At 35.0% G+C, this 23,538-nt stretch overlaps 1 protein-coding gene and 1 non-coding gene across 2 annotated transcripts in view; both read right to left on the bottom strand.

Annotated features, from left to right (window-relative positions):
- Positions 1 to 5,298: 5,298 nt before the first annotated feature.
- Positions 5,299 to 5,370, bottom strand: Trnae-uuc (transfer RNA glutamic acid (anticodon UUC)). Its single transcript has one exon. It is a non-coding gene; the product is annotated as a tRNA-Glu (tRNA).
- A 1,510-nt stretch (positions 5,371 to 6,880) lies between these two features.
- Positions 6,881 to 23,538, bottom strand: part of LOC112048110 (diuretic hormone class 2) — a 101,656-nt gene continuing 84,998 nt past the window's right edge. The window contains exons 2-8 of the mRNA XM_052885221.1: positions 13,626 to 13,705; positions 12,892 to 12,993; positions 11,588 to 11,608; positions 10,215 to 10,247; positions 9,298 to 9,333; positions 9,114 to 9,149; positions 6,881 to 8,417 (exon numbers count right to left, since the gene is read on the bottom strand). Of these exons, the coding sequence (XP_052741181.1) occupies positions 8,288 to 8,417; positions 9,114 to 9,149; positions 9,298 to 9,333; positions 10,215 to 10,247; positions 11,588 to 11,608; positions 12,892 to 12,993; positions 13,626 to 13,705 (438 nt within the window). The 3' untranslated portion in view covers positions 6,881 to 8,287. The remainder of the gene's footprint in view (positions 8,418 to 9,113; positions 9,150 to 9,297; positions 9,334 to 10,214; positions 10,248 to 11,587; positions 11,609 to 12,891; positions 12,994 to 13,625; positions 13,706 to 23,538) is intronic.

Genomic DNA, 23,538 nt, shown 5'->3' with positions numbered 1-23,538 from the left:
CTTAGTTAAACTAAATATGTATAATAATACATAATGTATAATTATGTATTAAAATTGTATGTAATAAATAAATTAAAGTGTATAAAAGTAGTACAAATTAATAGAATTAAAGTATTACCAATTATTACATAATTGTAATTTATACATTATTAATTGTATGGAAACAAATGATTATCTTTTACATTGAGCGTGATGGATTACGCCCATTAAATTAGTTCAAATTAATTATTGAAGCCGGATAGTTAGTTATACAACCAATTTTATATGCAATTAGTTTTGTTAGGTAAATATTTTTAATAACCCGTTAATTGTAATAAAGAAATACTTATTAATATGTTCTACACATTATATCAAAAGCCCAGTGAATATGACCTCTGCCTCCGATTCTGGAGGGTGTGGGTTCGAATCCGGTCTGGGGCATGCACCTCCAACTTTTCAGTTTGCATTGTGTGCATTTTAAGAAATTAAATATCACGTGTCTCGAACGGTGAAGGAAAAACATCGTGAGGAAACCTGCACTCAAAAGAATTTTCTTAATTCTCTGCGTGTGTGAAGTCTGCCAATCCACATTAGGCCAGCGTGGTTGACTATTGGCCTAACCCCTCTCATTCTGAGAGGAGACTCGAGTTCAGCAGTGAGCAGAATATGGGTTGATGATGATGATGATGATGACACAATATATGGGAAGTAGCGCTTACCTCTGTAACTTACGTACAAAACGGAAATGTTCCATTGTCCCGTGTAAACAACAACTGACACATATTTTTTTAAATTTTCGGGTCATTAAACAATCACAGTTATGTATCAGTCTAGGATGAAGCCTGAAGAAAGAGTACAGTATAGATCATTAATCCTGGTAAACGAGGTGTAACCAAAACGTTATATTGGTAGGTAGTAAGTAGAGGTTACTAAATAAATAGTCATGTCGAAACCACCCGACCTTTGTGCCCAGTGGCAGTAGCAAACGCGAAGTTCTAAGGAATTGAAACAGCGCCATCTGGTGGCACTACTGCACAACTGTTTCAATTCATTAGAAATTCACGTTTACGGTTACGCGATAGTCACAGTATGAAAACATTGAAAACTGCCACAAAGCACTCTGAACTGTGCCAATTTAGAAAATATATAGTGCTATATTTACCTGAGCCGACCAATTTTCCTCTGGTCTGGTCTTCAGAACTACCAGTCCAATTTTGAGGTTAGGTTAGGTTAGGATTTGTGCATGTTATTAGATACTGGGTTGCGATGACAACTCATCACGTCTGGTGAGTTTTTGTACTTATCTTTAACTAATAGTTCGTTTTTCAGAAATTAGTACATGGTTAATTAATGAAAATTCTCCTTTTTTGTATTTAGGGCTAGAAACGACCCTTTTTCATATACAGAGATTGTTCTCCCTAGCTCTAACCTCCATCCTTCCGTAATCGGGTAAAAATAATAACGTCATTCATCGTCTATACATAGAGCGGTTCCAGTGGCCTGGACGACGTGTTTCCGAAACAAGTGGCATGGAACAACTCGCCCCGTTTACAGCTACCTATGCCTATACCTATACCTAAGCGACCTACTTCGACATTTGCATTTAATAATACTATTTTAACTCTCATTTATTTATTATTTCTTTTTTTTTAAATTTTTAACAATATAAGTATAATAAAATACAAAACATTATTAAAAATTTATAAAAAAAAATTCACCCTCCCGCTGCGGGACATTTGAGTGTCCAAGCAACCGGTGGTCAGGGCTCCAGAGTGAGGAACCTCCTCACAATACGCGCCGTCTCAAGAATCACTGCCTTTTGTATCCGACTCTTGATCCAACAGTTAAGCGAAAGCTTCTTAAGATGTTGGTCGAAGCTTTTCGCTATAAGACCATTGACTGAAACAACTATCGGAACAATAATAGTTGACTCAACATTCCACATGGCGGTAATCTCGTGAGCAAGGTCCAAGTATTTTTAACTGATAGTTAATGATCACGATATAGTTGAGAACGCTGCACTCGAAATTGTAGACGAATATACTCGTACCTAGGGCATACGGTCCAATTAGGTAGATCCAATTTCGAAAAAGAGATGAACCGCCTGTGAATGTTTTCGTCCAAAATTCCTTAGTGCCTGAAGACAGTGCGTGTTGGCAGTGATGACCTATGGTTCCGAGACTTGATTGCTAAATATGGGCCTCATTAGAAGGCTCAGAGTCACACAGCGGCCGATGGAACGAGCTATGTTCGGAGTAACTCTGCGTGATCGAATCAGAAATGAGGAGATCCGCAGGAGAACCAAAATCACCGACATAGCTCAACGAGTCGCGAAGCTGAAGTGGCAAAAGGTGGCACATATTTCAAAGAGACGATGGACTTTGTGGTCCTAAGGTGCTGGAATGGCTTGATGCAAGAGGCTCAGGGTCGTGAAGATTGGGAGTCTTTCCCTTGATAATAAGCTGGAGCAGGTCATATTTAGAGTTTCGCAATGTATGACCCAGGTATTCGTGTTTCCACCTTTGAATGCTGCAGAACTGTTCTATTGGCTTTCCCATTCTCTGCAGCACAGTAGTATAGCTTACTCGATTCGCAGAATCCGCCTATAAACCCACATCTAGAACGCCTCAAGCTTATTACACTAATAATATTGGCTATATAACGAACCCTATCCAAAGCACCATAGGTATTACGCCATAATATCAAGGTGTGTATATTAATTCGTAGTGACATGATTCACGTTATTCCAGTCTGCTGCGTCTTCACTGTCTGCTGGCTTGGCTATCGAGCTAATGTTGTGGATAACGATAGAGAGGTCAAAGTATGGAGTGGCGTAACTACATTAACACCAGGTTCCTTAAATCATCTGCTTCGTTGTTCTTAAATCATCCAGTGACTAGTATTTGTCGCTTCGATCACAAGCTAGGGGGTACGAGTTCTGGGTCAGGCTAAGTAATACTTTGCTTTAATTTTTTTTTTTAAATCGGTGGATACATAATTCTCATCCCATTGTTTGGAAGCTGGTTTAACTGTCAATTCTGCCAATGATCAAAATAATCACCTGCTTCTTAAGTAATTTAACATCAGCACCAGTCAAGCCTTATTAGAGCCGCGTGGTAGCTTTAATCTCCTATTGTTTTAGTTGATAATGATAGTAGAATACTATAGATACGTCTGCTTAATAGTAATTACTTAATTTTTGGATAACGACAAAATATATAAGGAATTCTTGGACAAAGCAACATCAATTATCGAGTGGGAGCTACTCTGTCGACATTGACAAATTGCTACTGAATCGGCATCTATGACGGTAGCTAGATCGATGATAGTGATTACTTCCGACACAGAAAACATATGTACAAGTACTCCCGATACAAATCCGACTTAAGTACTTACTTTTTTGTTATTGAGAAAGAATACAATAAGGAACTTAAGCTAACTTATCCTAATAACTATACAAATCATGCCCACGTGGAATGGTGGCAAGAATACTGGCTGCATTTCCGCGCTGGACAGCCAGGCTGATTCTTTGCGCAAAAAATGAGCCAGCCCTTCTGTCACCAGCCGAGGCAACTAGTACTTACTTAATAACTTTTGATGTTTATTTTAGAAACTGTAAAAAAGCCAACCTGTATTATAATAGTTATTTATGTGTCCTGCAATGAAGGCCATTCTAGTACAAGTGATTTTAGTGCTATGAGGCGAAAACGAATATTTCTCTCGTCGAGCAGAGTTGTTATCATCAACATCATCATTATCAACCCATATTCGGCTCACTGCTGAGCTCTAGTCTCCTCTCAGAATGAGTATATCCAATAGTCCACCACGCTGGCCTAATGCGGATTGGCAGACTTCACACACGCAGAGAATTAAGAAAATTCCCTGGTATGCAGGTTTCCTCACGATGATTTTCCTTCACCGTTTAAGACACTTGATATTTCATTTCTTAAAATACACACAATTGAAAAGATGGAGGTGCTCGCCCCGGACCGGATTCGAACCCACACCTCCGAAATTGGAGGCAGAGGTCATATCCACTGGGCTATCACGGCTCTCTATTCGAGTTGTAGTGCTCGAATATTTCTCTCGTCGAGCAGAGTTGTGCTCTGGTCTGTAAGATATGGTTGCTTATGTAATTACAGGCATATGAGGCTTAACTTTTATGCCTCAGATTGACAGGCAGGGCATCTCATGTGGGTACGATGACATGAGATGTGTTTCTAGCATGACCTGCGAGATGTTTTTCTGTTACATTAACTAGATCTTACTAAGAAGAAAGTTTCAGATATCGGATAAAATGGGTAAGTCAATTAGGTATTAAAAATCTTACAACTTTCATAAGAAAAATGCACCGAGTTAATTCACATTAATAAATTAGTCACTAAGTAGCTTACTGAAGTTAAAAGTTTCCTCTGAGATAAAATTTAAAAGTCTGCTTTATTGAATCTTTATTCCGACATTAGTTAAGTCTCTAGGTAGTTCAAATGCTGTTGACCTCTCTCACACTCATGTAGCCGACCAATAAAGCACTGAAAGCGAATCCAAGTGGATTGAATTGAAAAATGCTGACATCGTATAAGAGAACGTACCTATTAATAACAGATGAGATAATTTATGTATATGACAGAGAACTTTGCAAAGGTTTTCTTCCTCCCAATATTCAAATCTGCACGAGGTTGATTTTCTATATTTATAAGATTTAGTCCAGGATATTTTATACAGTAGATATGTTACGCATACATGCCTACAAAATCATCGCAAAAAATCCGCCTCAGTTTCGACGCGTTAGTGCCAGATAGATCTCTAGTTTAAATATCGTTGGATTTAGTTATAACTATTGCTATGGTTAGAAGGATTTTAATGATTTCTGACCCTCCTACTTGCATCCTCCATTTTCGGGATTTTAGTATTTCTTCTTTCTTTCGTCCTGGCTCAGAAAATCTGCTTTCCGAACCGATATTAAAGACATTACCAGAGAATACCTAGTGTAATACCTAGTAACTACTAGAGGTTGGCCGTTGGCTAATGATAGTAGACACACTGAAATCGCCCGGCAAATAAAAAAAAATATCTACTAATCTTTAGTAAAAAACGTAGGTATATGTGTGAAATCATTGCTACATATTGAGAAAAATTTTATTGCAAATAACAAACTTGAGTTATTTAAAATTATTGCACTATTGTTTTGGGAACGCCTTCCACTCTGTAATAAATTTGCCGGTCGATTTCTGTCTGTACTTTTATTAACAAAACTCTAGTAACACAGACTTGACATTTTAAAGTGTGTATTCTTTGTCCAAATCAAAATTTCAAAAAGAATTCCCGTACCGGGAATCGAACCCGAGCCTCCTGGGTGAAAGCCAGGTATCCTAGCCACTAGACCATACGGGATGTGGAAATAAGCGTGAAATACTGTGTCAAATACTTAAATTCATATTATATAAAACGTGAGTGTAATATAATAGCAATTAATAATAATTATTTCTTACTAAATTAAAGTATTTACTGGATTATTATAATAATTTAAGGAATTATGTAAACACAAAAAAAAAACTATTTTAATAGCAGCCTGCTTATGGAAGCAGAGTTTGAAACAGCATAGTAAGTGCCATCTATTAACGTGTCTTAGAACTAAGATGAACTTGGTTTCCATCTCTTGGTTAGCTTGCCATCTAGCGGTAATTATGAGAACTATGTAGTCTTATTGAAATCGTTTTTTAGCTCTGACACAGGTGTCACTAGCAGACACTAAATTGTATACACCGTATTTTGTTCAACATTATTAATGTCACTTTTTAATAAACAATATAAATAAAGCTATAAATATAATAATTATGATATTAAAACTTTATTCCTTTAATTCGTTTCACTGTATAAGTTTAGATTTCTAATATTTAGCTTAGTACCAAATTCCAACTTCATCGACTGTTCTATTTACACCACCATAATATTAACAAGTGGCACGGCAGTGCCCGATCAAGTCGAGCATATGGCTGTAGTATTATTCACTTCTCGTAATCATTCATGTAATTTTTAATCTCCTATGACTTCGTTATGAATATATTATATATTATCAGTGATCAAGAGGGAATTCTACTGTCAGAAGACGGTCGTCACCACGCGTGAAAATAGCGGTGCGTCAGCAAAGCAGAAATATGTTTAGAATATTTGCAATATATTTTTTTAATATGGCCAATATTCCAGCGGGAATAGAACCACGACCTCTCTGTGATGAGTCCGACGCCTTAATCGTGGTGCTAATGAGGCTTTATTTAAATTATCATCCGTCTGTGCAATGGTTTTATGTTAGGTAAATGAGTTTCGATGTCGCATGCCTTTGCCTGTATCACTCTTAATTATTTACCATGATGCAGTTCCATTAATTTCCAAACACAAATGCGTTCGTGATGTCATCATACATACAAACATACATCCAAAACAAAACTTCATCAAGGTACAGAACAACGAGGTATTATTATACTAGCGATGACAGCATATGGGAAGATCTAATGTAGGTATACCTACGCTAAAAAGACAAACTAGCTCGTCGTTATCAATCCATATTCAGCTCACTGCTGAGCTCGAGTCTCCTCTCAGAATGAGAGGGGTTAGGCCAATAGTCCATCACGCTGGCTCAATTGGCAGACTTCACACACGCAGAGAATTAAGAAAATTCTCTGTTTTCTTACGATGTTTTTTCTTCACCGTTTGAGACACGTGATAATTAATATTTAATTTCTTAAAATGCACACAACTGAAAAGTTAGAGATGTATGCCCCGGACCGGATTTGAGCCCACACCCTCCGGAATCGGAGGCAGAGGACATATCCACTGGGCTATCACGGCAAACTGGATAAGTACTTAATTCTAAATGTAGAGCGAAACAAATAAATATGTAAATATGTATATCTCTTTATTATTAACAATAATCTCTAGACAGGAGGTATTTAATTACAAATAGACTAGATTTTCGTCACTTTTAGTATAATTTAGGAGACGTAGGTATTCTAGAAGAGTAACAATACTACTACTTACAGCCGAGTTTTTATAAAAAGTAGGGTATCTAAAAATTTTAAGCGTTCAAACATTTCAATCAAGTTATTTTGGCATAGAGAAGTAGGTATAAGAGAAGGTCAAAGATTTGTAGAGGTATTTAATACTGATTAGGAAATACTGATGATGATACAAAGTTGAAGAGTTGATGAGTTTGATATTTAATATCTCAGATGTTATATAACACTAAGTTGAAAAGTTAATTGTATCAATACAGATGTCTAAGATGTTATACAGTATAAAATCGATATTACAATACAAATTTCAGAAGGTATTTAGTCAAACAAATAGTATTACGGAGACAGTTGGTTAATGAAATAAGTAGATATTGATGTCTCAGATGTTATACAATACTAAGTTGAATTGATTGTTCCAATACTGATACTGATGTAAGATGTTAAACAATACAAATTTGAGATTGATATTACAATAGCAATTTCAGTAATTAGTTCTATACTGATAACTTAGATATAGACGTTAGAGATGTTATACAATACAAAGTCGAACGTGTGTAAAGTAGTTGATGATGGTTTAAAGCAGTTAATATTGGCCGAGTAAAAATAGTTAAATTTTTCTATAGTTTGTGCTCTTTGACATAATAACAAAAATAGAAATGAAAGTATTTTTTACGGAAAAACCAACAATAAATTTATTAACATGGTTTAAAGTTAAAATTTAATGTAATGATAGTTTTTTTAAATTTTCTTTAATACAATAAGTATGGAATGTATAATCAGTTTAGTGTAAAATTAGAGATCAACTTGATCCTTTGGAATGTATTTTTGAAAAATTTCTATTATTCATCACAATTTCTCTTTTTGGTATAGTGACTAACTAAAAATTACTATGATACAATGACTAGAATCGTTTTATAAAACACAGTGAAAAGCTGATTATTCAATCGTCAAAAAATATTGATTTTAAAGTTTGATTTTATTTATTGGTAAGTAAGTAATAATTTTTTTTTATTAACAAAAATACAGTAAATTATGTTAAGAATATTTCTGTTAAAATTTTACTAAAATTTTTGACGATTCAAAAATTAGCTCTATAAAGAATGTTTTCGTAGGCCGATTGGAATACGACATTTACAATGCATATTAGATTGACGGATTACATTTTTTGATTCAACATTGAATATTGGAAATATTAAGCATAGTCTAAACTTTACGTTTTAAAGCATTTAGAGGTGACGGCGACATAAAATTACTTTACTTTAGTTTTTTTTGGTTATTTTAGCTTTAGTTTTTAGTTTTTAGTGGGCAGCACGTCGCCTCCTTCCAGGTCCTCCGGCAAATCTAGATGCAGTCATTCCTATGAGGTGCTTGGCCTGAACAGCTCCGGAGAAGCCACGGTTTAAGCCCATGTCGAGGTCGCGTTTCTCACTGTAATTCAAAATTCATGATTAAAAAATGCCATTTGGTAAACGAAATTGATAAATTATTTTAAAATCTATATTTTTTTTAATTTATGTTAACTAAAAAAGGAACTAACTACTGGTTTTTCATAAATCTCTCTTGTGTAATTAAAAAAAAGACCAAACAAGTAGTAAAAACTTTTGTACATGAAATAGGTAAATTTTGACAAATTATCCAAAATATAATAATTTATTCTTGATAAGATGTGAAATTTTAAACAAATACTAACTAATATTGTCCCAAGTCATTAACATTAAAAACATGCAACAACAATTTAAGTGTATATACTCAAAGATCATAGAGATATATCCACTCACTTTAATATACTCGCGTCATATTAAAGAGGGCGGATAATTGTGCCTCGGAGATATTTTATTAATATTAAAAAATCCAAATCCCTAATTGAATTTGTTGCATATAAAAAAGGAAGTCATCCGGTACTTTTCGGTTTTAGACTTGAAAGATAACAACAATACACACACTAGTACACATTAATACTGGTTTTTTTTTACGGTTTTGGTGACAAAAAATACTAAAATTCAATACATTTGTGACTTATTTTGACTGCACATTAATACCGGCTTTTGACGGTTTTGGTTACACAGCATCATCAACAAACTACGAAACATCTATAACATGAAGAAGGATATTGAAGAGAATTACTTAGATATTTCCTCGTCGTTGACTGGCATCACTTTCCTTTGATGGTGAGCATTGGGATTAAAACAAATAATTAATTTAATATTTCATACAAATTCTTCATAATTAGTCTGTAAGCATACGAATTCCGGCTATCTACGGATTATATAATAAAGCAATTAGAACTACAAATATTAAACAAAATTACTTTGGACTTTCTTCTTCGTAGACTGGCAGCATTGTCCTATTGTGGAAAAGCATACAGATTAAGGCAATAAGATAAGCATAAACAAAATTAGTTAAATTCATATTTGTAAATGTCAGGATAGCTCAGAAACAAACTGATCTTTTGAGATTATTTGCTAAACTAATAAACGCCTATGCAAGTGATGCAAAAATATTGTAAGGAAAACTCACCATAATCAGATATATGATACAATTAAAGATTTTATTTATTCATGTAATAAATAAAGCATTAGAAGTTGTAGTAGCTAGCCTAACATCAAATACTATTGTATATGTCACAGTAAAATTGTGTGTAAAATATTGTTAGATAATAACCTCGCGAGCATTGTTTTCACTCAAGTTCCGGTTCTTAGGAGTATGTATGGCACAATCTATCGACAGTTTATTTTTAGCAGACTCAGTGGTTTACAAACAATAAAAAAAAATATGACGACGAGCGTCTTATATCGCAAGTCGTTCCCGCCAACCTTTCGGTACCCCTCTCTAATGCCCCTCTCTATACGGAAATAAGTTGACCACCTGACGTCTACTATTAATTTCTTACATTACAATATCACGAGATAGATATTCAACTAGAATTTTACGGTGTCATATATATCTGAAGTTTAACAGTAAGCTTGATTATTTGTTGTACTCTATCAAATCATATTTAGTAAGTAGGTAGGTACCAACGGGCTTTATTGCAAAACGTTTCATTATAGTCAGAAACTACAATATTTGTCGCTGGCGATTGACATCCATTTTCTTTTTTTTGTATGCAAGCAAATAGGCATTAATGGTCATTTTATGAATTGTATGAAGCATTTTATTGTGTAACATGGCTCAGTAAAATTTCAATACAAAGCTTTCGTAGATAATGTTTAATAATAAGTTAATTACTTTGGGATGGCATTCGTTGCAGTCATCAAAGTCCTTTGTAGGCAAGCATAGGAAAAAAGTGTAAAGATTAGTATGACATAGGCACAATAATTTGTCAGTGACTTTGTGGATCGTCTGCGGATTTCCTCATTTTTGATTCGATCATGCAGAGAAACTCAAAGCATAGCTTACTCTATCGACTACTGACTGACTAGAGAAACTAGATAAGTGATAGGTCAGCGAGTCGCGAAGCTGAAGTAACAATGGGCAGGCCACATAGTTTGAAAAGTCGATGGACATTGGTGTACCAAGGTGCTGGAATGGCGACCCCGCACCGGAAAACGCAGTGTAATTCGGCCCCCCACTAGGTGGACCAAGGACATCAAGCGGATTGCAGGAAGCCGCTAGATGCTTGCAGCACAAGACCGTTGTGTTTGGAGGTCCATGCAAGGGACCTATGTCCAGCAGATGATGACGATGATGACGATGATGACATAGGCACAATTTATTTGTATATTCCGCTTGGTTATATACTAAGCTAGATTTAAAATAAAATACTTAAGCATTAACTACATTAACGCTTGAATAGTTTCCATGATACAAACCGTTCATAATATTTAACATTATCACAATATTTTTGATTTGATAACTTCGAACACCAACATAAAACGGTAAACTTTGTAACAAACATAAAAACTAAAGTTTCGTACTTTATTAAACCTATATAATATATATTAGTTATCGGAAACGATTCAAGCATCACACGAGTAAATAAAGGTAAATAAAAATGATGATATTGTTTATAGTGTGTTTACTTTATCCATACTTGAAAAGGCGCGAAATATTTACATAAAACCCCTAAGGCTTTCCACGTATTTACGTGCGAGACAGGTATATCCAATGCGATTATTCTAACGTGTAGTATGCCGGAAAAGGATTTTAAGATTGCTACAAACATATATAGTACATTATATATTTTAGTACAGGAAAAAAGTGCCACAATAACGGAGTCACTAAAGTACTTAACACGTGATTGGATATGTTCGATATTTGGTGAAGTTATGAATAGTTTTCATGAAACAATAGGTATATAAATTTACTTACTCGTAGAAGACTGTATTTTTGGAATTTATAAATTGAAGATGCGGCAATACTTTGTAAGTTTCAAAAGAACTTTGTAAGAGTAAGAAAAGCTAGAAGCACAAGTGGTCAAGGGGCCAGAAGCAAAAGACGTCGTATCTACATCCAATATTTTTTGTTATATTTATCTTAGTAGTGAAAATAAGACCATAACTGAAAGCAGAAGATAACCAAAGAATGATATATTAAATAAATTTCGATATAAATAGTGAAAAATATATACGTATTAATAACTATCTATATTATAAACGTACCTAGAAATGTCCTGTTTATAGCTGAAAATAAAAGAAAAAGCATTTAAATACAGGTATAACAAACTAATATTTTCAAATACACATATTTATTCACTAGCGGACTCCCGCGACTTCGTCCGCGTGGAATTTAGTTTTTCACAAATCACATAGTATCAAACATTCATATCATTAAAATCATCAGTTTTCGCAAATCTCGGGAAACCATGGATTTTTTCGGGATAAAAAGTAGCCTATGTGTTAATCCAGAGTAAAATTATAATATTAGAAGGATTTAAATTCATCTTGCTATAAATATCGCTGTTATGTCAAAGTTAACTTAAGTAGTTAAAATTTAATATTCCTTTATTTTATTTAAAGCAAACGTTTAATAGAACGTTCACACAAATCTTAATATTCGAGTACTTTGACAGGAGTTACTAAATTTTAACAAGTTTTACTGTTGTCCCAAATATAAAAGGAGATAAGTGATTGCGACGTGTAATTTCTTCCGTTTAGTGAGGCACGGCTCTTGGCAAAGTTATTATCTGCCTCAAAGACTAATGCCCCCTCATTTGGACCTTTTAAAACCTAATAAGAATTAATGTTTCTACAAAGTTTCCCTTTCAGAGAGCTTCCTTAGCAAAATCGGAAGACTTTTTGTATTATAATGTAGGAGTAATTAATTATTTCTATTATTATGGGTATTTAATGAAATTATAAATGTAAACAAGTCTTAATATATTTAGAATTGAGACTTAGAACTTTGCTGCAGCTGTGGTGTCTTTGGAAGGGGAAAAAGTGTACAATGTATATTGTATAACAATAATTTTTAAACATAGTTACAGAATAACAGTTCTGATATTACAGGCTCTGAGTATTAGAAAATATCCTTTAATTATTTAAGTAACTATTAAAATTATATGATTATTTCAGTATCTATTTACGAGTAAGTATATGATTATTTCAGTAACTATTTAGTAAGTTATTTTTTAATATAATTTAATAACAATTTAGTAATATCCTTTGTTTTTTACTTTTATTAATATATTAATTATTTTTTAATATTTTTTGTTCTGTTCCCATGTCTGTAAATCATTTACTTGTTTTTCTTGTAATTACATGTTAGTTTGTACGTATGTCCTGTGACGCCTTAATATTCTTCTGTGTAATTCGTGCATAGTGTATACTGCATAGTGTGTACGTATTTAGTGTACCTTTTGTATTTTACTTTTAATTTTTGACTAAACCATAATAGTAAATATTATATTATAGTTTAGTCAAAAATTAAAAGAAAATATGATAAAATAAAAAAAGTTTTTCCTCACGTTTCCAGTTTCCGTTCCATCTGGATGATGTCGTTGAGCCGGTTGAGCAAGCTCAAGATCTCTTCGGGCTCATATCCATCTTCGCGGAAGTAGTTGTTGGGGCTGGAAAATACACGTAAGATTGTCAGTTGCGGAGATTCTTAATCAAGCGAGTTGCAGGGATTCGCTGGATGCAGGCGGCTCAGGATCGGCTGATATGCTGAAGATGATGCTAGTGCTGGGGTTTACTGACATTTGACCAATTGTGTACATAACTGTCCATGTGATGATGATTTATTGGGAGTTAATAATGGACGCCTTACACTATCAAGCGGCTTGATCAAATGCTTGAGTAAATTGATTGAATCAAGCGTGATTGATAGTTTAGAAACTCGTTTGACGCTTAAATTAAGCATTGACGGTGATTGATAGAAAGTTTGAATAACTCAAGCGGTTGATTAAGCCGCTTGATAGTCGAAAGCAGCACTATCTGAGGTATCCAGGAACAAACTACCTCTACCTGGGGTATCCAGGGACAAACTACGGACAAAGTAGCACTACCTGGGGTATCCAGGGACAAACTACGGACAAAGTAGCACTATCAGGGGTATCCAGGAACAAACTACATCTACCTGGGGTATCCAGGGACAAACTATGGACAAAGTACCACTACCTGGGGTATCCAGGGACAAACTATGGACAAAGTACCACTACCTGGGGTATCCAGGGACAAACTATGGACAAAGTACCACTACCTGGGGTATCCAGTGGCAGGCAACACGAGCAGCATCGCGCCGAGCAGGCAGCAAGTGAGCAGGCAGCTTAATCGCATCATCTGGAACAAATTATTAAACATTTTTATGTTTTCCTTTTTTCAAGAAATGAACCCTATTGTTTCACCCGCGTAGTTCTGGCTCCCGTTGGAATACGGTTATAAAATATAGCCTATATTTTAAGAAGTAATCTTAAAATATCAGCTATCTGCCAATAAGAGTCTTATAAAAATCTGTCCAACTGTTTTACAGATTAGCTAATTAGTTAAATTAGGTAGAAATAGACAGGAAAAAAATTGATTCTGTAAAAAAGGTACATACCTATCCTTTCTTATGCAATAACAGCCAGTTTCTTCATTTTTAGCTAAAGTAACAGTAAAAGTAATAAGTAGTAAAGAAGACTTTATTTTTCATTAAATAAGACCAATACACTGTAATCTTTGACCGTCACTTTTGATTTATGACGTTACTTTGACTGTTACTTGCGATGAAGAAACTGGCCGTAAGTGACAAACAGTTAATTTAAAATTACAAATTCAAATCCATTTAATTTTATTGAAAAAAAAACCCGCGTGTTCAGTAAACCGGCGTGTGGGAAATTTTGTAATAGACATTTTAAACCACCAAAATCTTAGAACCACATTTAAAATCAAGGATTTTACGATTTGTAAACAATCTGCCTGATAGCTTGTACAAACTTTAAGTATTCTGTGCTGTAAGCTACAAATCAAAAGGTGATATTATACATTTAGTGTTCATTTCCAACCCTTATCTGCATTTATGTATTTTATGGAAATTTAAAGACCAACTTAGATAGAAACACCATAAAAGGACTAACTAGATTTTGGAAACCAACCTTATTTATATAAAACTATTTGAGCAGCACTACTGGCAAATAAAATAAATTTAGCTATCCATATTAATATTGTAACTGTAAACTAAACCAATAAAAAATAAACCATTGAATCTATAAATGTTTATGGCCCAATGAGAGAAATTGTTGTGTAATTTGCATATCACTATAAAACTGAAAATAATAAAACACAATTTGTGTTTGAATATTAAACAGTAGTGCACATAAAAATAAAGTAAAAGCGTATAGTAATAATAGTGAGTGTGCTGTGGCTTTACGACAAAAGAAAACTAGAAACACATTCAAAATATTCCACGTAGTTACAGAAGACGCGTTTTTTGTATTGAGGTGATAACTTATTTACCTTTTTATAGTTATTAGAATAGGTAAATACTAAATAGATATTATGTGAAAGTTCTTCAATAATAGTTTTTCTGTTTATGCTTAACTAGCGGGCGCCCGCGATTTTATCCGCGTGGAATTCAGTTTATCACAAATCCCGCGGGAACCATGAGTTTTTCCGGGATGAAAAGTAGCCTATTTTATGTTAATCCAGAGTAAAATCTATTTTGATTCCAAATTTCAGCCAAATCGGTTTAGTAGCCGCAGTGAAAGAACAAACATACTTACACACTTACACACACACGGTACTATTTTATAATAATACAAGGTCGACTACGAATTTAGTGTTAACCATGGTTTAGCAAAAGTACCTCGATGTATTCGATGTCTTTGATGTGTTCTAAAAATTGCTGGTTTTCAGTTGTTTTATGGGAGTTTAAATGATAAAGTTATTGCGTAGTGCTTAGTGTATGTATACGGTATAAACGTAAATAAACGTTTGTCTTCTATTTTATATGAACAACTAATTTAAATTAAACATAACAATGTAGAGACATAGGCGACGTGTCAACACGTAGCGTTGGGTGTGTTAAATGTGTTTCTACCATTAAATACTGTTTACATTTAAATACAAATTAGACACTTCTCTGAAATTAACTTTGTTTGAGCAAAATATGTTTAAAATATTCAAACGCTAGAAGTGGGTAATACTACCGACTGTGTAATATTAAAATTCCCAAATGCCAGTCAGTATTCTTGCTGACTTTACTGTGAATACAGGAAAATGCTTAATTAAAGTCAAATTAAATAAATCGAGCCGTCAGGAATCAGTCGGGATGATGACAAGAGACCTCATGGATTGACGCTGGTTCCCTGGGAAATGGGGCGGGCCCTAATGTGGGACGCTACATACGTTGACACATTAGCACCGTGTCATATCAGGGAGACAGAATAAAGACCGGGAGCCGCAGCAGAAAAAGCTGAAACCGGTAAGTGGCTCAAGTATGCCTCTCTGACAGAGAGTTACATATTTGTACCTTTTGCCGTGGAGACCCTTGGGCCATGGAGTCGCAGTGCCAAAAAATTTTACCGAATAATTTCACCGCGGTTAGTTGCCTCGACTGGTGACAGAAGGGCTGGCTTATTTTTTGCGCAAAGGATCAGCCTGGCTGTCCAGCGCGGAAATGCAGCCAGTATTCTTGCCACCATTCCACGTTAGGATAAGTTAGCTTAAGTTCCATAATGTATTCTTTCTCAATAAAAAAAAAATCAACAAATCAAGCTTTTATATTTGTTATTCTCTCAACTTATTTTAAATGATAAATCGTAAACATCAATTAAAACTATCGCAATACTACAAATTGCCGTAATCTTTTTAACTTATCTTCTCTTGTTAAAAACAATAATTAGTAGGCATCATAAACGCAAATGCGTTTTATTTCAAGGAAGTGATATTTTTCTTTAATCATTTTCAAGTAATTAAAAAAAAATCTAGAATACGTTTTTGGTAATTATTTTTTTTGATATTTGCATTGCTTATGCTAAATTATAACTTTTCGGTCGTCGTCATCAACCCATAATCGGCTCACTACTGAGCTCGAGTCTCCTCTCAGAATGAGAGGGGTTAGGCCAATAGTCTACCACGCTGGCCAAATGCGGATTGGCAGACTTCACACACGCAGAGTATTGAGATAATTCTCTAGTATGCAAGTTTCCTCACGATGTTTTCCTTCACCGATTGAGGAACGTGATATTTAATTTCTTAAAATACACACAACTGAAAAGTTGGAGGTGCATGCCCCAGACTGTATTCGAACCCACATTCTCCGGAATCGGAGGCAGAGGTCATATCCACTGGGCTATCACGGCTTCACATTTCGGTACAACGTCTTTAATATCCTAAATTCAGCAAAAAATCTAATCACATAATATTTCTAGGTAAAATATAACAAAAACATGCCATAATCTAGAATTAGATCTAAAAACATGAAATATTTATGTCATCACTAAATAGGCTTAAGTAACAAATCTTGAAAAAGAATAATAATACACTGAACTGTGCTTTTAATATCTTGAAAATGTATCTGTGAAGGACAATTTTCGGAGTAGCTTTCATGTTATAATATCTTGGTACACATATACCCAGAAAGCTTTTAGTTGCAAAATAAAAGTGATATTTTGTGTGTCATTCTTTGTGAAAAAAGGGTACACTGTGAACCACAATGGACTTTTACCCACGTGAGATATTAAGGTCAATGTGAGACTTATGTGTGTTTAAATCAAAAATCCATACTTATATCATAGCGAAAATAATAAATCAATTTTAAAAATTATTTTAACAATGAAAGCTACATTATCAGCGAGTATACATTGCAAAAAAGCCATAATAACCCAGTGGATATGACTTCTGCCTTCGATTCGGAGGGCGTAGGTTCTAATCCGGTCTGGGGCATACACCTCTATTTTTTCAGAACTTAAATATCACTTGTCTCAAACGGTGAAGGGAAAAACATCGTGAGGAAACCTGAGAATTTTCGCGGGAGGATCTGTTAGTATTAGATCGGTAATCTACGTACGTCCTGGTGCAGTGGTTAGTCTTTTTGGTTAACGATCACGAGGACTGGGTTCAACCACTGTGAAATATCGAGCTTTTCTTTCTTTAGATCGGAGTTGTGAAATTGGTGTTAATCCATGCTTCGGAGAGTACGTTAAAACGTAGGCATCTACAGATCCGCATTGTACGCGTCTCACGCATCGCATTCAACGGATTCTAGTATTCTTTGTATAGAATACACATACAAGTGCGTCCACTGATCCGCATCAAACGGATTTTATTTAACGTAAAATTTAAAATTCGTTTGATGCAATGCGTCCGATATGATGCGGATCTGTGGAGGCCTATCTTAATCCGGTCCCGGTTATCATTATTTACATGTGATCGTTAAAAAGTCAAACATTTTCACCTCAAGTCTGCCAAGCTAACCAGCAAGCATTGCAGCTGCTGCAAGACTTGCTATAAATCCCCTGTCTTGTCAGAAGAGGAAGGAGAAAGAAGAGGAAAATTGAACTAAGCATTTATTGGTTTACAAGTTCATGTACACCTATTAGCTCTCTTAACCAAGCCTAGCCGAGTTACACCCACATGTGAACGTGGCTAAAGTAAACCTTGCGGCCAGCAAGTGGTTTAAAGTGAGTTAAAGTTGGCTAATGCGCCATTACCAAGTGGTTGTGGTAAGACAATTGGATCAGTGCACTACAATAGAGTTTGATGCTTCATTTGAATTGCGTTACTCACTTGAACAAGTTCCCTGAAATTTTATATACGAGTAAAAGATAATTCTTGTACATTGTATATAGGAAAATAGGAGTGAAAAATAGAGAAAGAGAAAGCATTGCACGCTGCAAAATGTTTTGTTACAAAGTCTGCAAATATATGGCATGTCCTTCCAGCTGCCGTTTTTCCTACTACCTACAACGTGGATACATGAGAGTAGCTTGAATGCTAGTGACATTTTGTTTTTAGGTAAAAATCTTATTTTGAAAAAAATAATTATTTCTCGCATTTGAAATATTTTTTGTGACTTTGTCTTAATTCGCTTTAACTGATGGTAACGTGACATTGAATTCCTTAATATGTCGCGTACAAATATTTTCATGTTATTTGCCTTTATTGTCATTTTTTTCATTTCTCCAAAAAAAAATACTACTACTATTTAAAATTAACAGATTTTATTATAAAAATATAAATTAATTTGATTGATTTCAGTAATTTATTAATTTATATCACACACACACACATACGAAGATAAAAAAGAGTATACTTTAGGTCAATTGATTGAAGTAAAATTTCTTAGCTCTTAACGTTCGTTCGTCTCGTTCGATCACATTTTTCGTAACGCAGTCACCAGCTTACTCGCCAAGTTAAGCATGCGTAAAGAAGTTTTACTTTAAAAGATGTTGCATGTTTAACAAAGCCCATGATTATGAACGAACTAAACGAAGCACCATTAGGGCTTGCGTTTGCTGCGAGAACACCCGACTTACGCGAGTGGCTCACGCGCTTGAATAAACATCCGTAAATAGAATGTTGCTACGCTGCACTGTAGTCGCTTACAGGCCAGTTATTGTACGCAGTCCACAGGCTATATCTACTCATAACTTGTGACTATGAAAACATATGGTTTTGCAAATTTTTATAAAGGGTATAATCATCATTATAAACAAATATTCGGCTCACTCCTCTCAGAATGAGAGGGGTTAGGCCAATAGTTCATCACGCTGCCGCTGGCTCAATGCGGATTGGCAGACTTCACACACGCAGTGAATTAAGAAAATTGTCTGGTATAGGTTTTCTCACGATGTTTTTCCTTTAATGATTGAGGGTATAATATTAGAAGGTAATTTTTTTAAATAGTGATACGTAAAAAGGAAACACTAGCTTTATGTACGCAGGCGACTGGCTATACCTACAAATAATTTGTGGCAAATGAGAATGTAAAGTTTTTGTACGCTTTTATTAAGGGTAGGTCATGGAAGATAAAATTTTAAGAACGATGACATGAAAAAAAGGCCAAGGCACATTTGGAACTAATTAATTATTATTAAAATTGGAAATATATTATATATTTTAAATTGTCGATTTTGCTTATTACCTTAATTATTTATTAGACAACATTAACAAAATGGCTTCATTATAATTCAAAAAGAACAAAAGTTCACACTGAATTCCGGTAGAACTTTGAGCCCAATTGAACGTCTGAGAATGGTTCAAACTTGGTTTCAAAGAATTGACCAGGCAGGGCAAATTAAAGAAAAAAAACTTGTAAAAACTGAAATCCATTTGCCTAATCTCAAGCAGCAGTTATATTCTAAAAATAGCCCAAATGTAAACATTTACTGGCATTGTAAATTGTTGGCAAAAAGTGTGTACTTGTTTACGCTTTACCGTTTTTAGCCGAAAGCCTGCCTCAACAAATACTGCCATTTAGCTTATAGTTTAGCTTTCGTTTGTTTTGTGAATATCAACAGTAAATAGAATTAAGGTTTGAGTACTAAAAAGTTTTTAGCAAGTTTTTGTTTTACCAGTTACTAGTTAGACTATATTATATGGAAGAATGTATATTAATAAGTTTTGACTATTATAAAAACGAGGAGGTTCTCAATTTGACATGTATGTTTTTTTTAACAGTTTATATTGAGCCGATGAACCCCACATACGCACTGAAAAGCGCACGCAGTAAGAACCTTTTAACCCCTACAATATAACAAACATTACCTCTTTGTTTCTTTTAAAAACAATGAGTAGGTATAATATAAACAGCTTTTGCGGCTTCGTCATCGTGGAGGTCTAGACAAAACTCAACCTTTAGCTTTTAAAGGCGAGGTGATTCATCATATATGACGTTTGTGTAACTTTAACCATTTACGCAGTGCTTGCAAGAAAGTATCTCAAAAAGAATATTTATTTCCATTTTCACCACATTTTTCATTGCTGCTCCGCTCCTATTGGTTGTATTGATTGTAGCGTGATGTATTAATTAGGTAGCTGACGTCATCAAGGTTACAGAGAACCGCTGGATGTTAGCAGGTTAAAAGCTTGGTCTTACGAAGCTTACAAAACTGCACGGGCCTATAACTTTGAATTTGCAAGTGAGAAATGGAGATTACCTATTATTTATCAGGTTCAAGAAGGATAATTACTATAACTCACGACGGAATGAAATATTGTTGTAGCTATATTAGCACGCCTCTCAGTAAAGCAGGTCTCTTAAAGAGACGCACTAGAAAGGTAGTGGTGGCGTAGAGTTTGTTTGAGGTCCCATTAGCTTACCAAAAAGCCTAACTACAACTAAACTAAACTTGGCCAATGAGAGGGTTTTAAAAGTCCCACATAACCCGTTTTTTCACCTAGTAATTCATGTGTCCCTGGAATAGATTTCGACCCTGTTACAAAAAAAAAATCGGTTGTCTGTAAAGTCGGTATATTGACGATAGTTGAACGTGATAACGTCATAAGAAAATACTGATGGAATAATTGCATTTTTCAAAAGAAATTGTTCGTTTTTCTAAAATTCTGTTTAATAATCTTCACCAGAATATACTTTATATTATTAAAAAAAAGTTGGCAACCCTAGAGCGCGGGAACGACGCATGACGTCATATTTTTTGAGTGTGCAGCTCCATCAAATTTTAAGACGTTGTCACGTCAAAAAAGGTGCAATCAGCTATCTTCCAAGGCTATACAGTATGCACATATGAATTGCAATTTCTTGTCCAACACAGCAAGTGATTTATAATGCTAGTGTTTAGTAGTCTCAGAACGTAGAAACGCCAAAAGTCAACTATGTTTCCGCCAATCTAAACATATCGCACCTTCAAGTTTATTCATGTAATTTATGGCCATTGGGCAGAGCTGGGCGAAATAAAGTCTTTGCTATAATTCAAGTACAAATCACAAAGAAGGAACTCTCGCTGGAATTTATAATACAGTCAGAGCCTTAGATGTGAATAGGTTTTGAGGGTAGTATAGAACTCATCCATACAAGCTATAGGTTAAATAGTAAACGAACAATTTCCTTTCATGAAATATTCGAGTTAGTAATTTTTGGAAAATAATTAATATACAAATAATATTGTAGTCCACTTACTTACTTAGTTCTACTTAACTTAGTTGCAAGTAATTCAAATACTGCCGAACCCCCTACGTAACCGCCGATATTATTTTTACGTATAGTTTATTTAAGTGAATTCATATACTACCCTGCACTGTAGTTTGTGAAATCTTTTATTTTTTCCAAAATGTATAGAAGACTAGGACTAAGCCCGCAACATCGACGCGAGGAATTCAGTTTTTCGCAAATCTCGCGGGAACCATGGACTTTTCCAGGATGAAAAGTAGCCTATGTGTTAATCTAGAGTAAAATCTATTTCCATTCCAGATTTCAGCCATATCGCTTCAGTAGCCGCAGCGTAAAAGAGGAACAAACATACTTAGACACTTTCACACAAACTTTCGCCTTTATAATATTCGTTCGTTCGTTCATTATCAACCCATATACGGCTCACTGCTGAGCTCGAGTCTCCTCTCAGAATGAGAGGGTTTAGGCCAATAGTCCACCACGCTGGCCCAATGCGGATTGGCAGACTTCACACACGCAGAGAATTAAGAAATTTTTCTGGTGTGCAGGTTTCCTCACGATGTTTTCCTTCACCGTTTGAGACACGTGATATTTAATTTCTTAAAATGCACACAACTGAAAAGTTGGAGGTGCATGCCCCGGACCGGATTCGAACCCACACCCTCCGGAATCGGAGGCAGAGGTCATATCCACTGAGCTATCACAGCTCTCTCAATTTATTTTTATAATATTAGTGTGATTGTTTATTGCTAATCCGAGTGACACTATAAAGGAAAATAGAATATGTAAATATGGCCAATGTCAAAATAGGCTATTTTTTAATTCCTGAATACTCACGTTGCTACTTGTAGCTCTGCAAACGGGAAATGATTATCGGGGAACTTAAATGGCGGCTGATATTACTTGATTGCTACGAGTATTTATGAAAAATGGCTTATCACAGCAAACGAAGCGTGGCGTGAACAACGCCCTTATGTGTACTAATTAGATTGGATAGATATTGACAAACCACTGAAAAAAACATGCAATGACAGAAGTACTTTATTAAAGGCATATCGGTAGGTATATAATAGAGAATTGTAATTCACTAGGGAAGATGGGAGATTCCCAAGCAACAGCGTAAATACCTTTTTATGCAAATATGCTCGCTTTTGACCATTTTTTTTCACGCTGGCTTTTGCGCATCTCCCTCGGAAATAGTGGCATAGAGTGGCACCATTTCCGAGGGAGTATGTGACTCACCGGCTGCGAGTCAGCCAGAATACCCACTAAAACCCAGCAAAATTCCATCGTCTCTCCTGATGCCTGAGTTCCAGGAACAAAAAATTAATCTTCCGCAAGATTAATCTTCCGCAAATGCTCGCGTTTGACTATGATCTAACCTAGGCCTTTAGCCACGTGGCACATCGATTCTCTTTCTACAATAACAAACATTTTGAACATTTTCAAGATCAAGAACCTCAAGTTACACCACACTTTGCACTCGACAGCTGGTCAGTTCTAAGTGTGGTATAATTCAAGGTTTTCTGGCACCTTTCTTTCAAGACCGCGCAGCGCGTCGGTACGATATGGATAAAATACGAAATGCAAACGAGACGCCGAATTATGACTTTCACGTGAGTGAAAAGCACGGCGCGATTGACGCGCAACGCAAATTTTATGACGTGAGCGCCAAAACCATTTTTACCTAATTGCACGTAAATTAAACAACATAACGAAAATCAAAACGGCCATGTTCAAGATATATACCTAATTTTCCATACAAAACAAAAATTTAAGAAAATAAGGTTGCTTTTCCTGAGATTGAAAGCAAAATGTGAGCAAAACGTGTATTTTTCAAAAAAATAAACTATCGAGAAAAGTTTTACAAATTGTGTATTTTGTATAGTCATAACGAAGCTAACACTTTGAAATATCATTTATCCAAATATCAGGCTCCTAACTTTTCCAGAATCTGAGATCCAGAACCATTTGTAACCACCAAATTCCATATTGCACACTCTTAAGGCGGATCGACCTCATCGAAAGATACAAGTAGTTAGGTTTGATGGCTTTTTTTTAC

Source organism: Bicyclus anynana, chromosome 13 (assembly GCF_947172395.1).
Source record: "Bicyclus anynana chromosome 13, ilBicAnyn1.1, whole genome shotgun sequence".
NCBI lineage: Eukaryota > Metazoa > Arthropoda > Insecta > Lepidoptera > Nymphalidae > Bicyclus > Bicyclus anynana.
The sequence above is the reverse complement of the archived record's forward strand: the minus strand, read 5'-3'. Positions and strand labels throughout refer to the sequence as shown.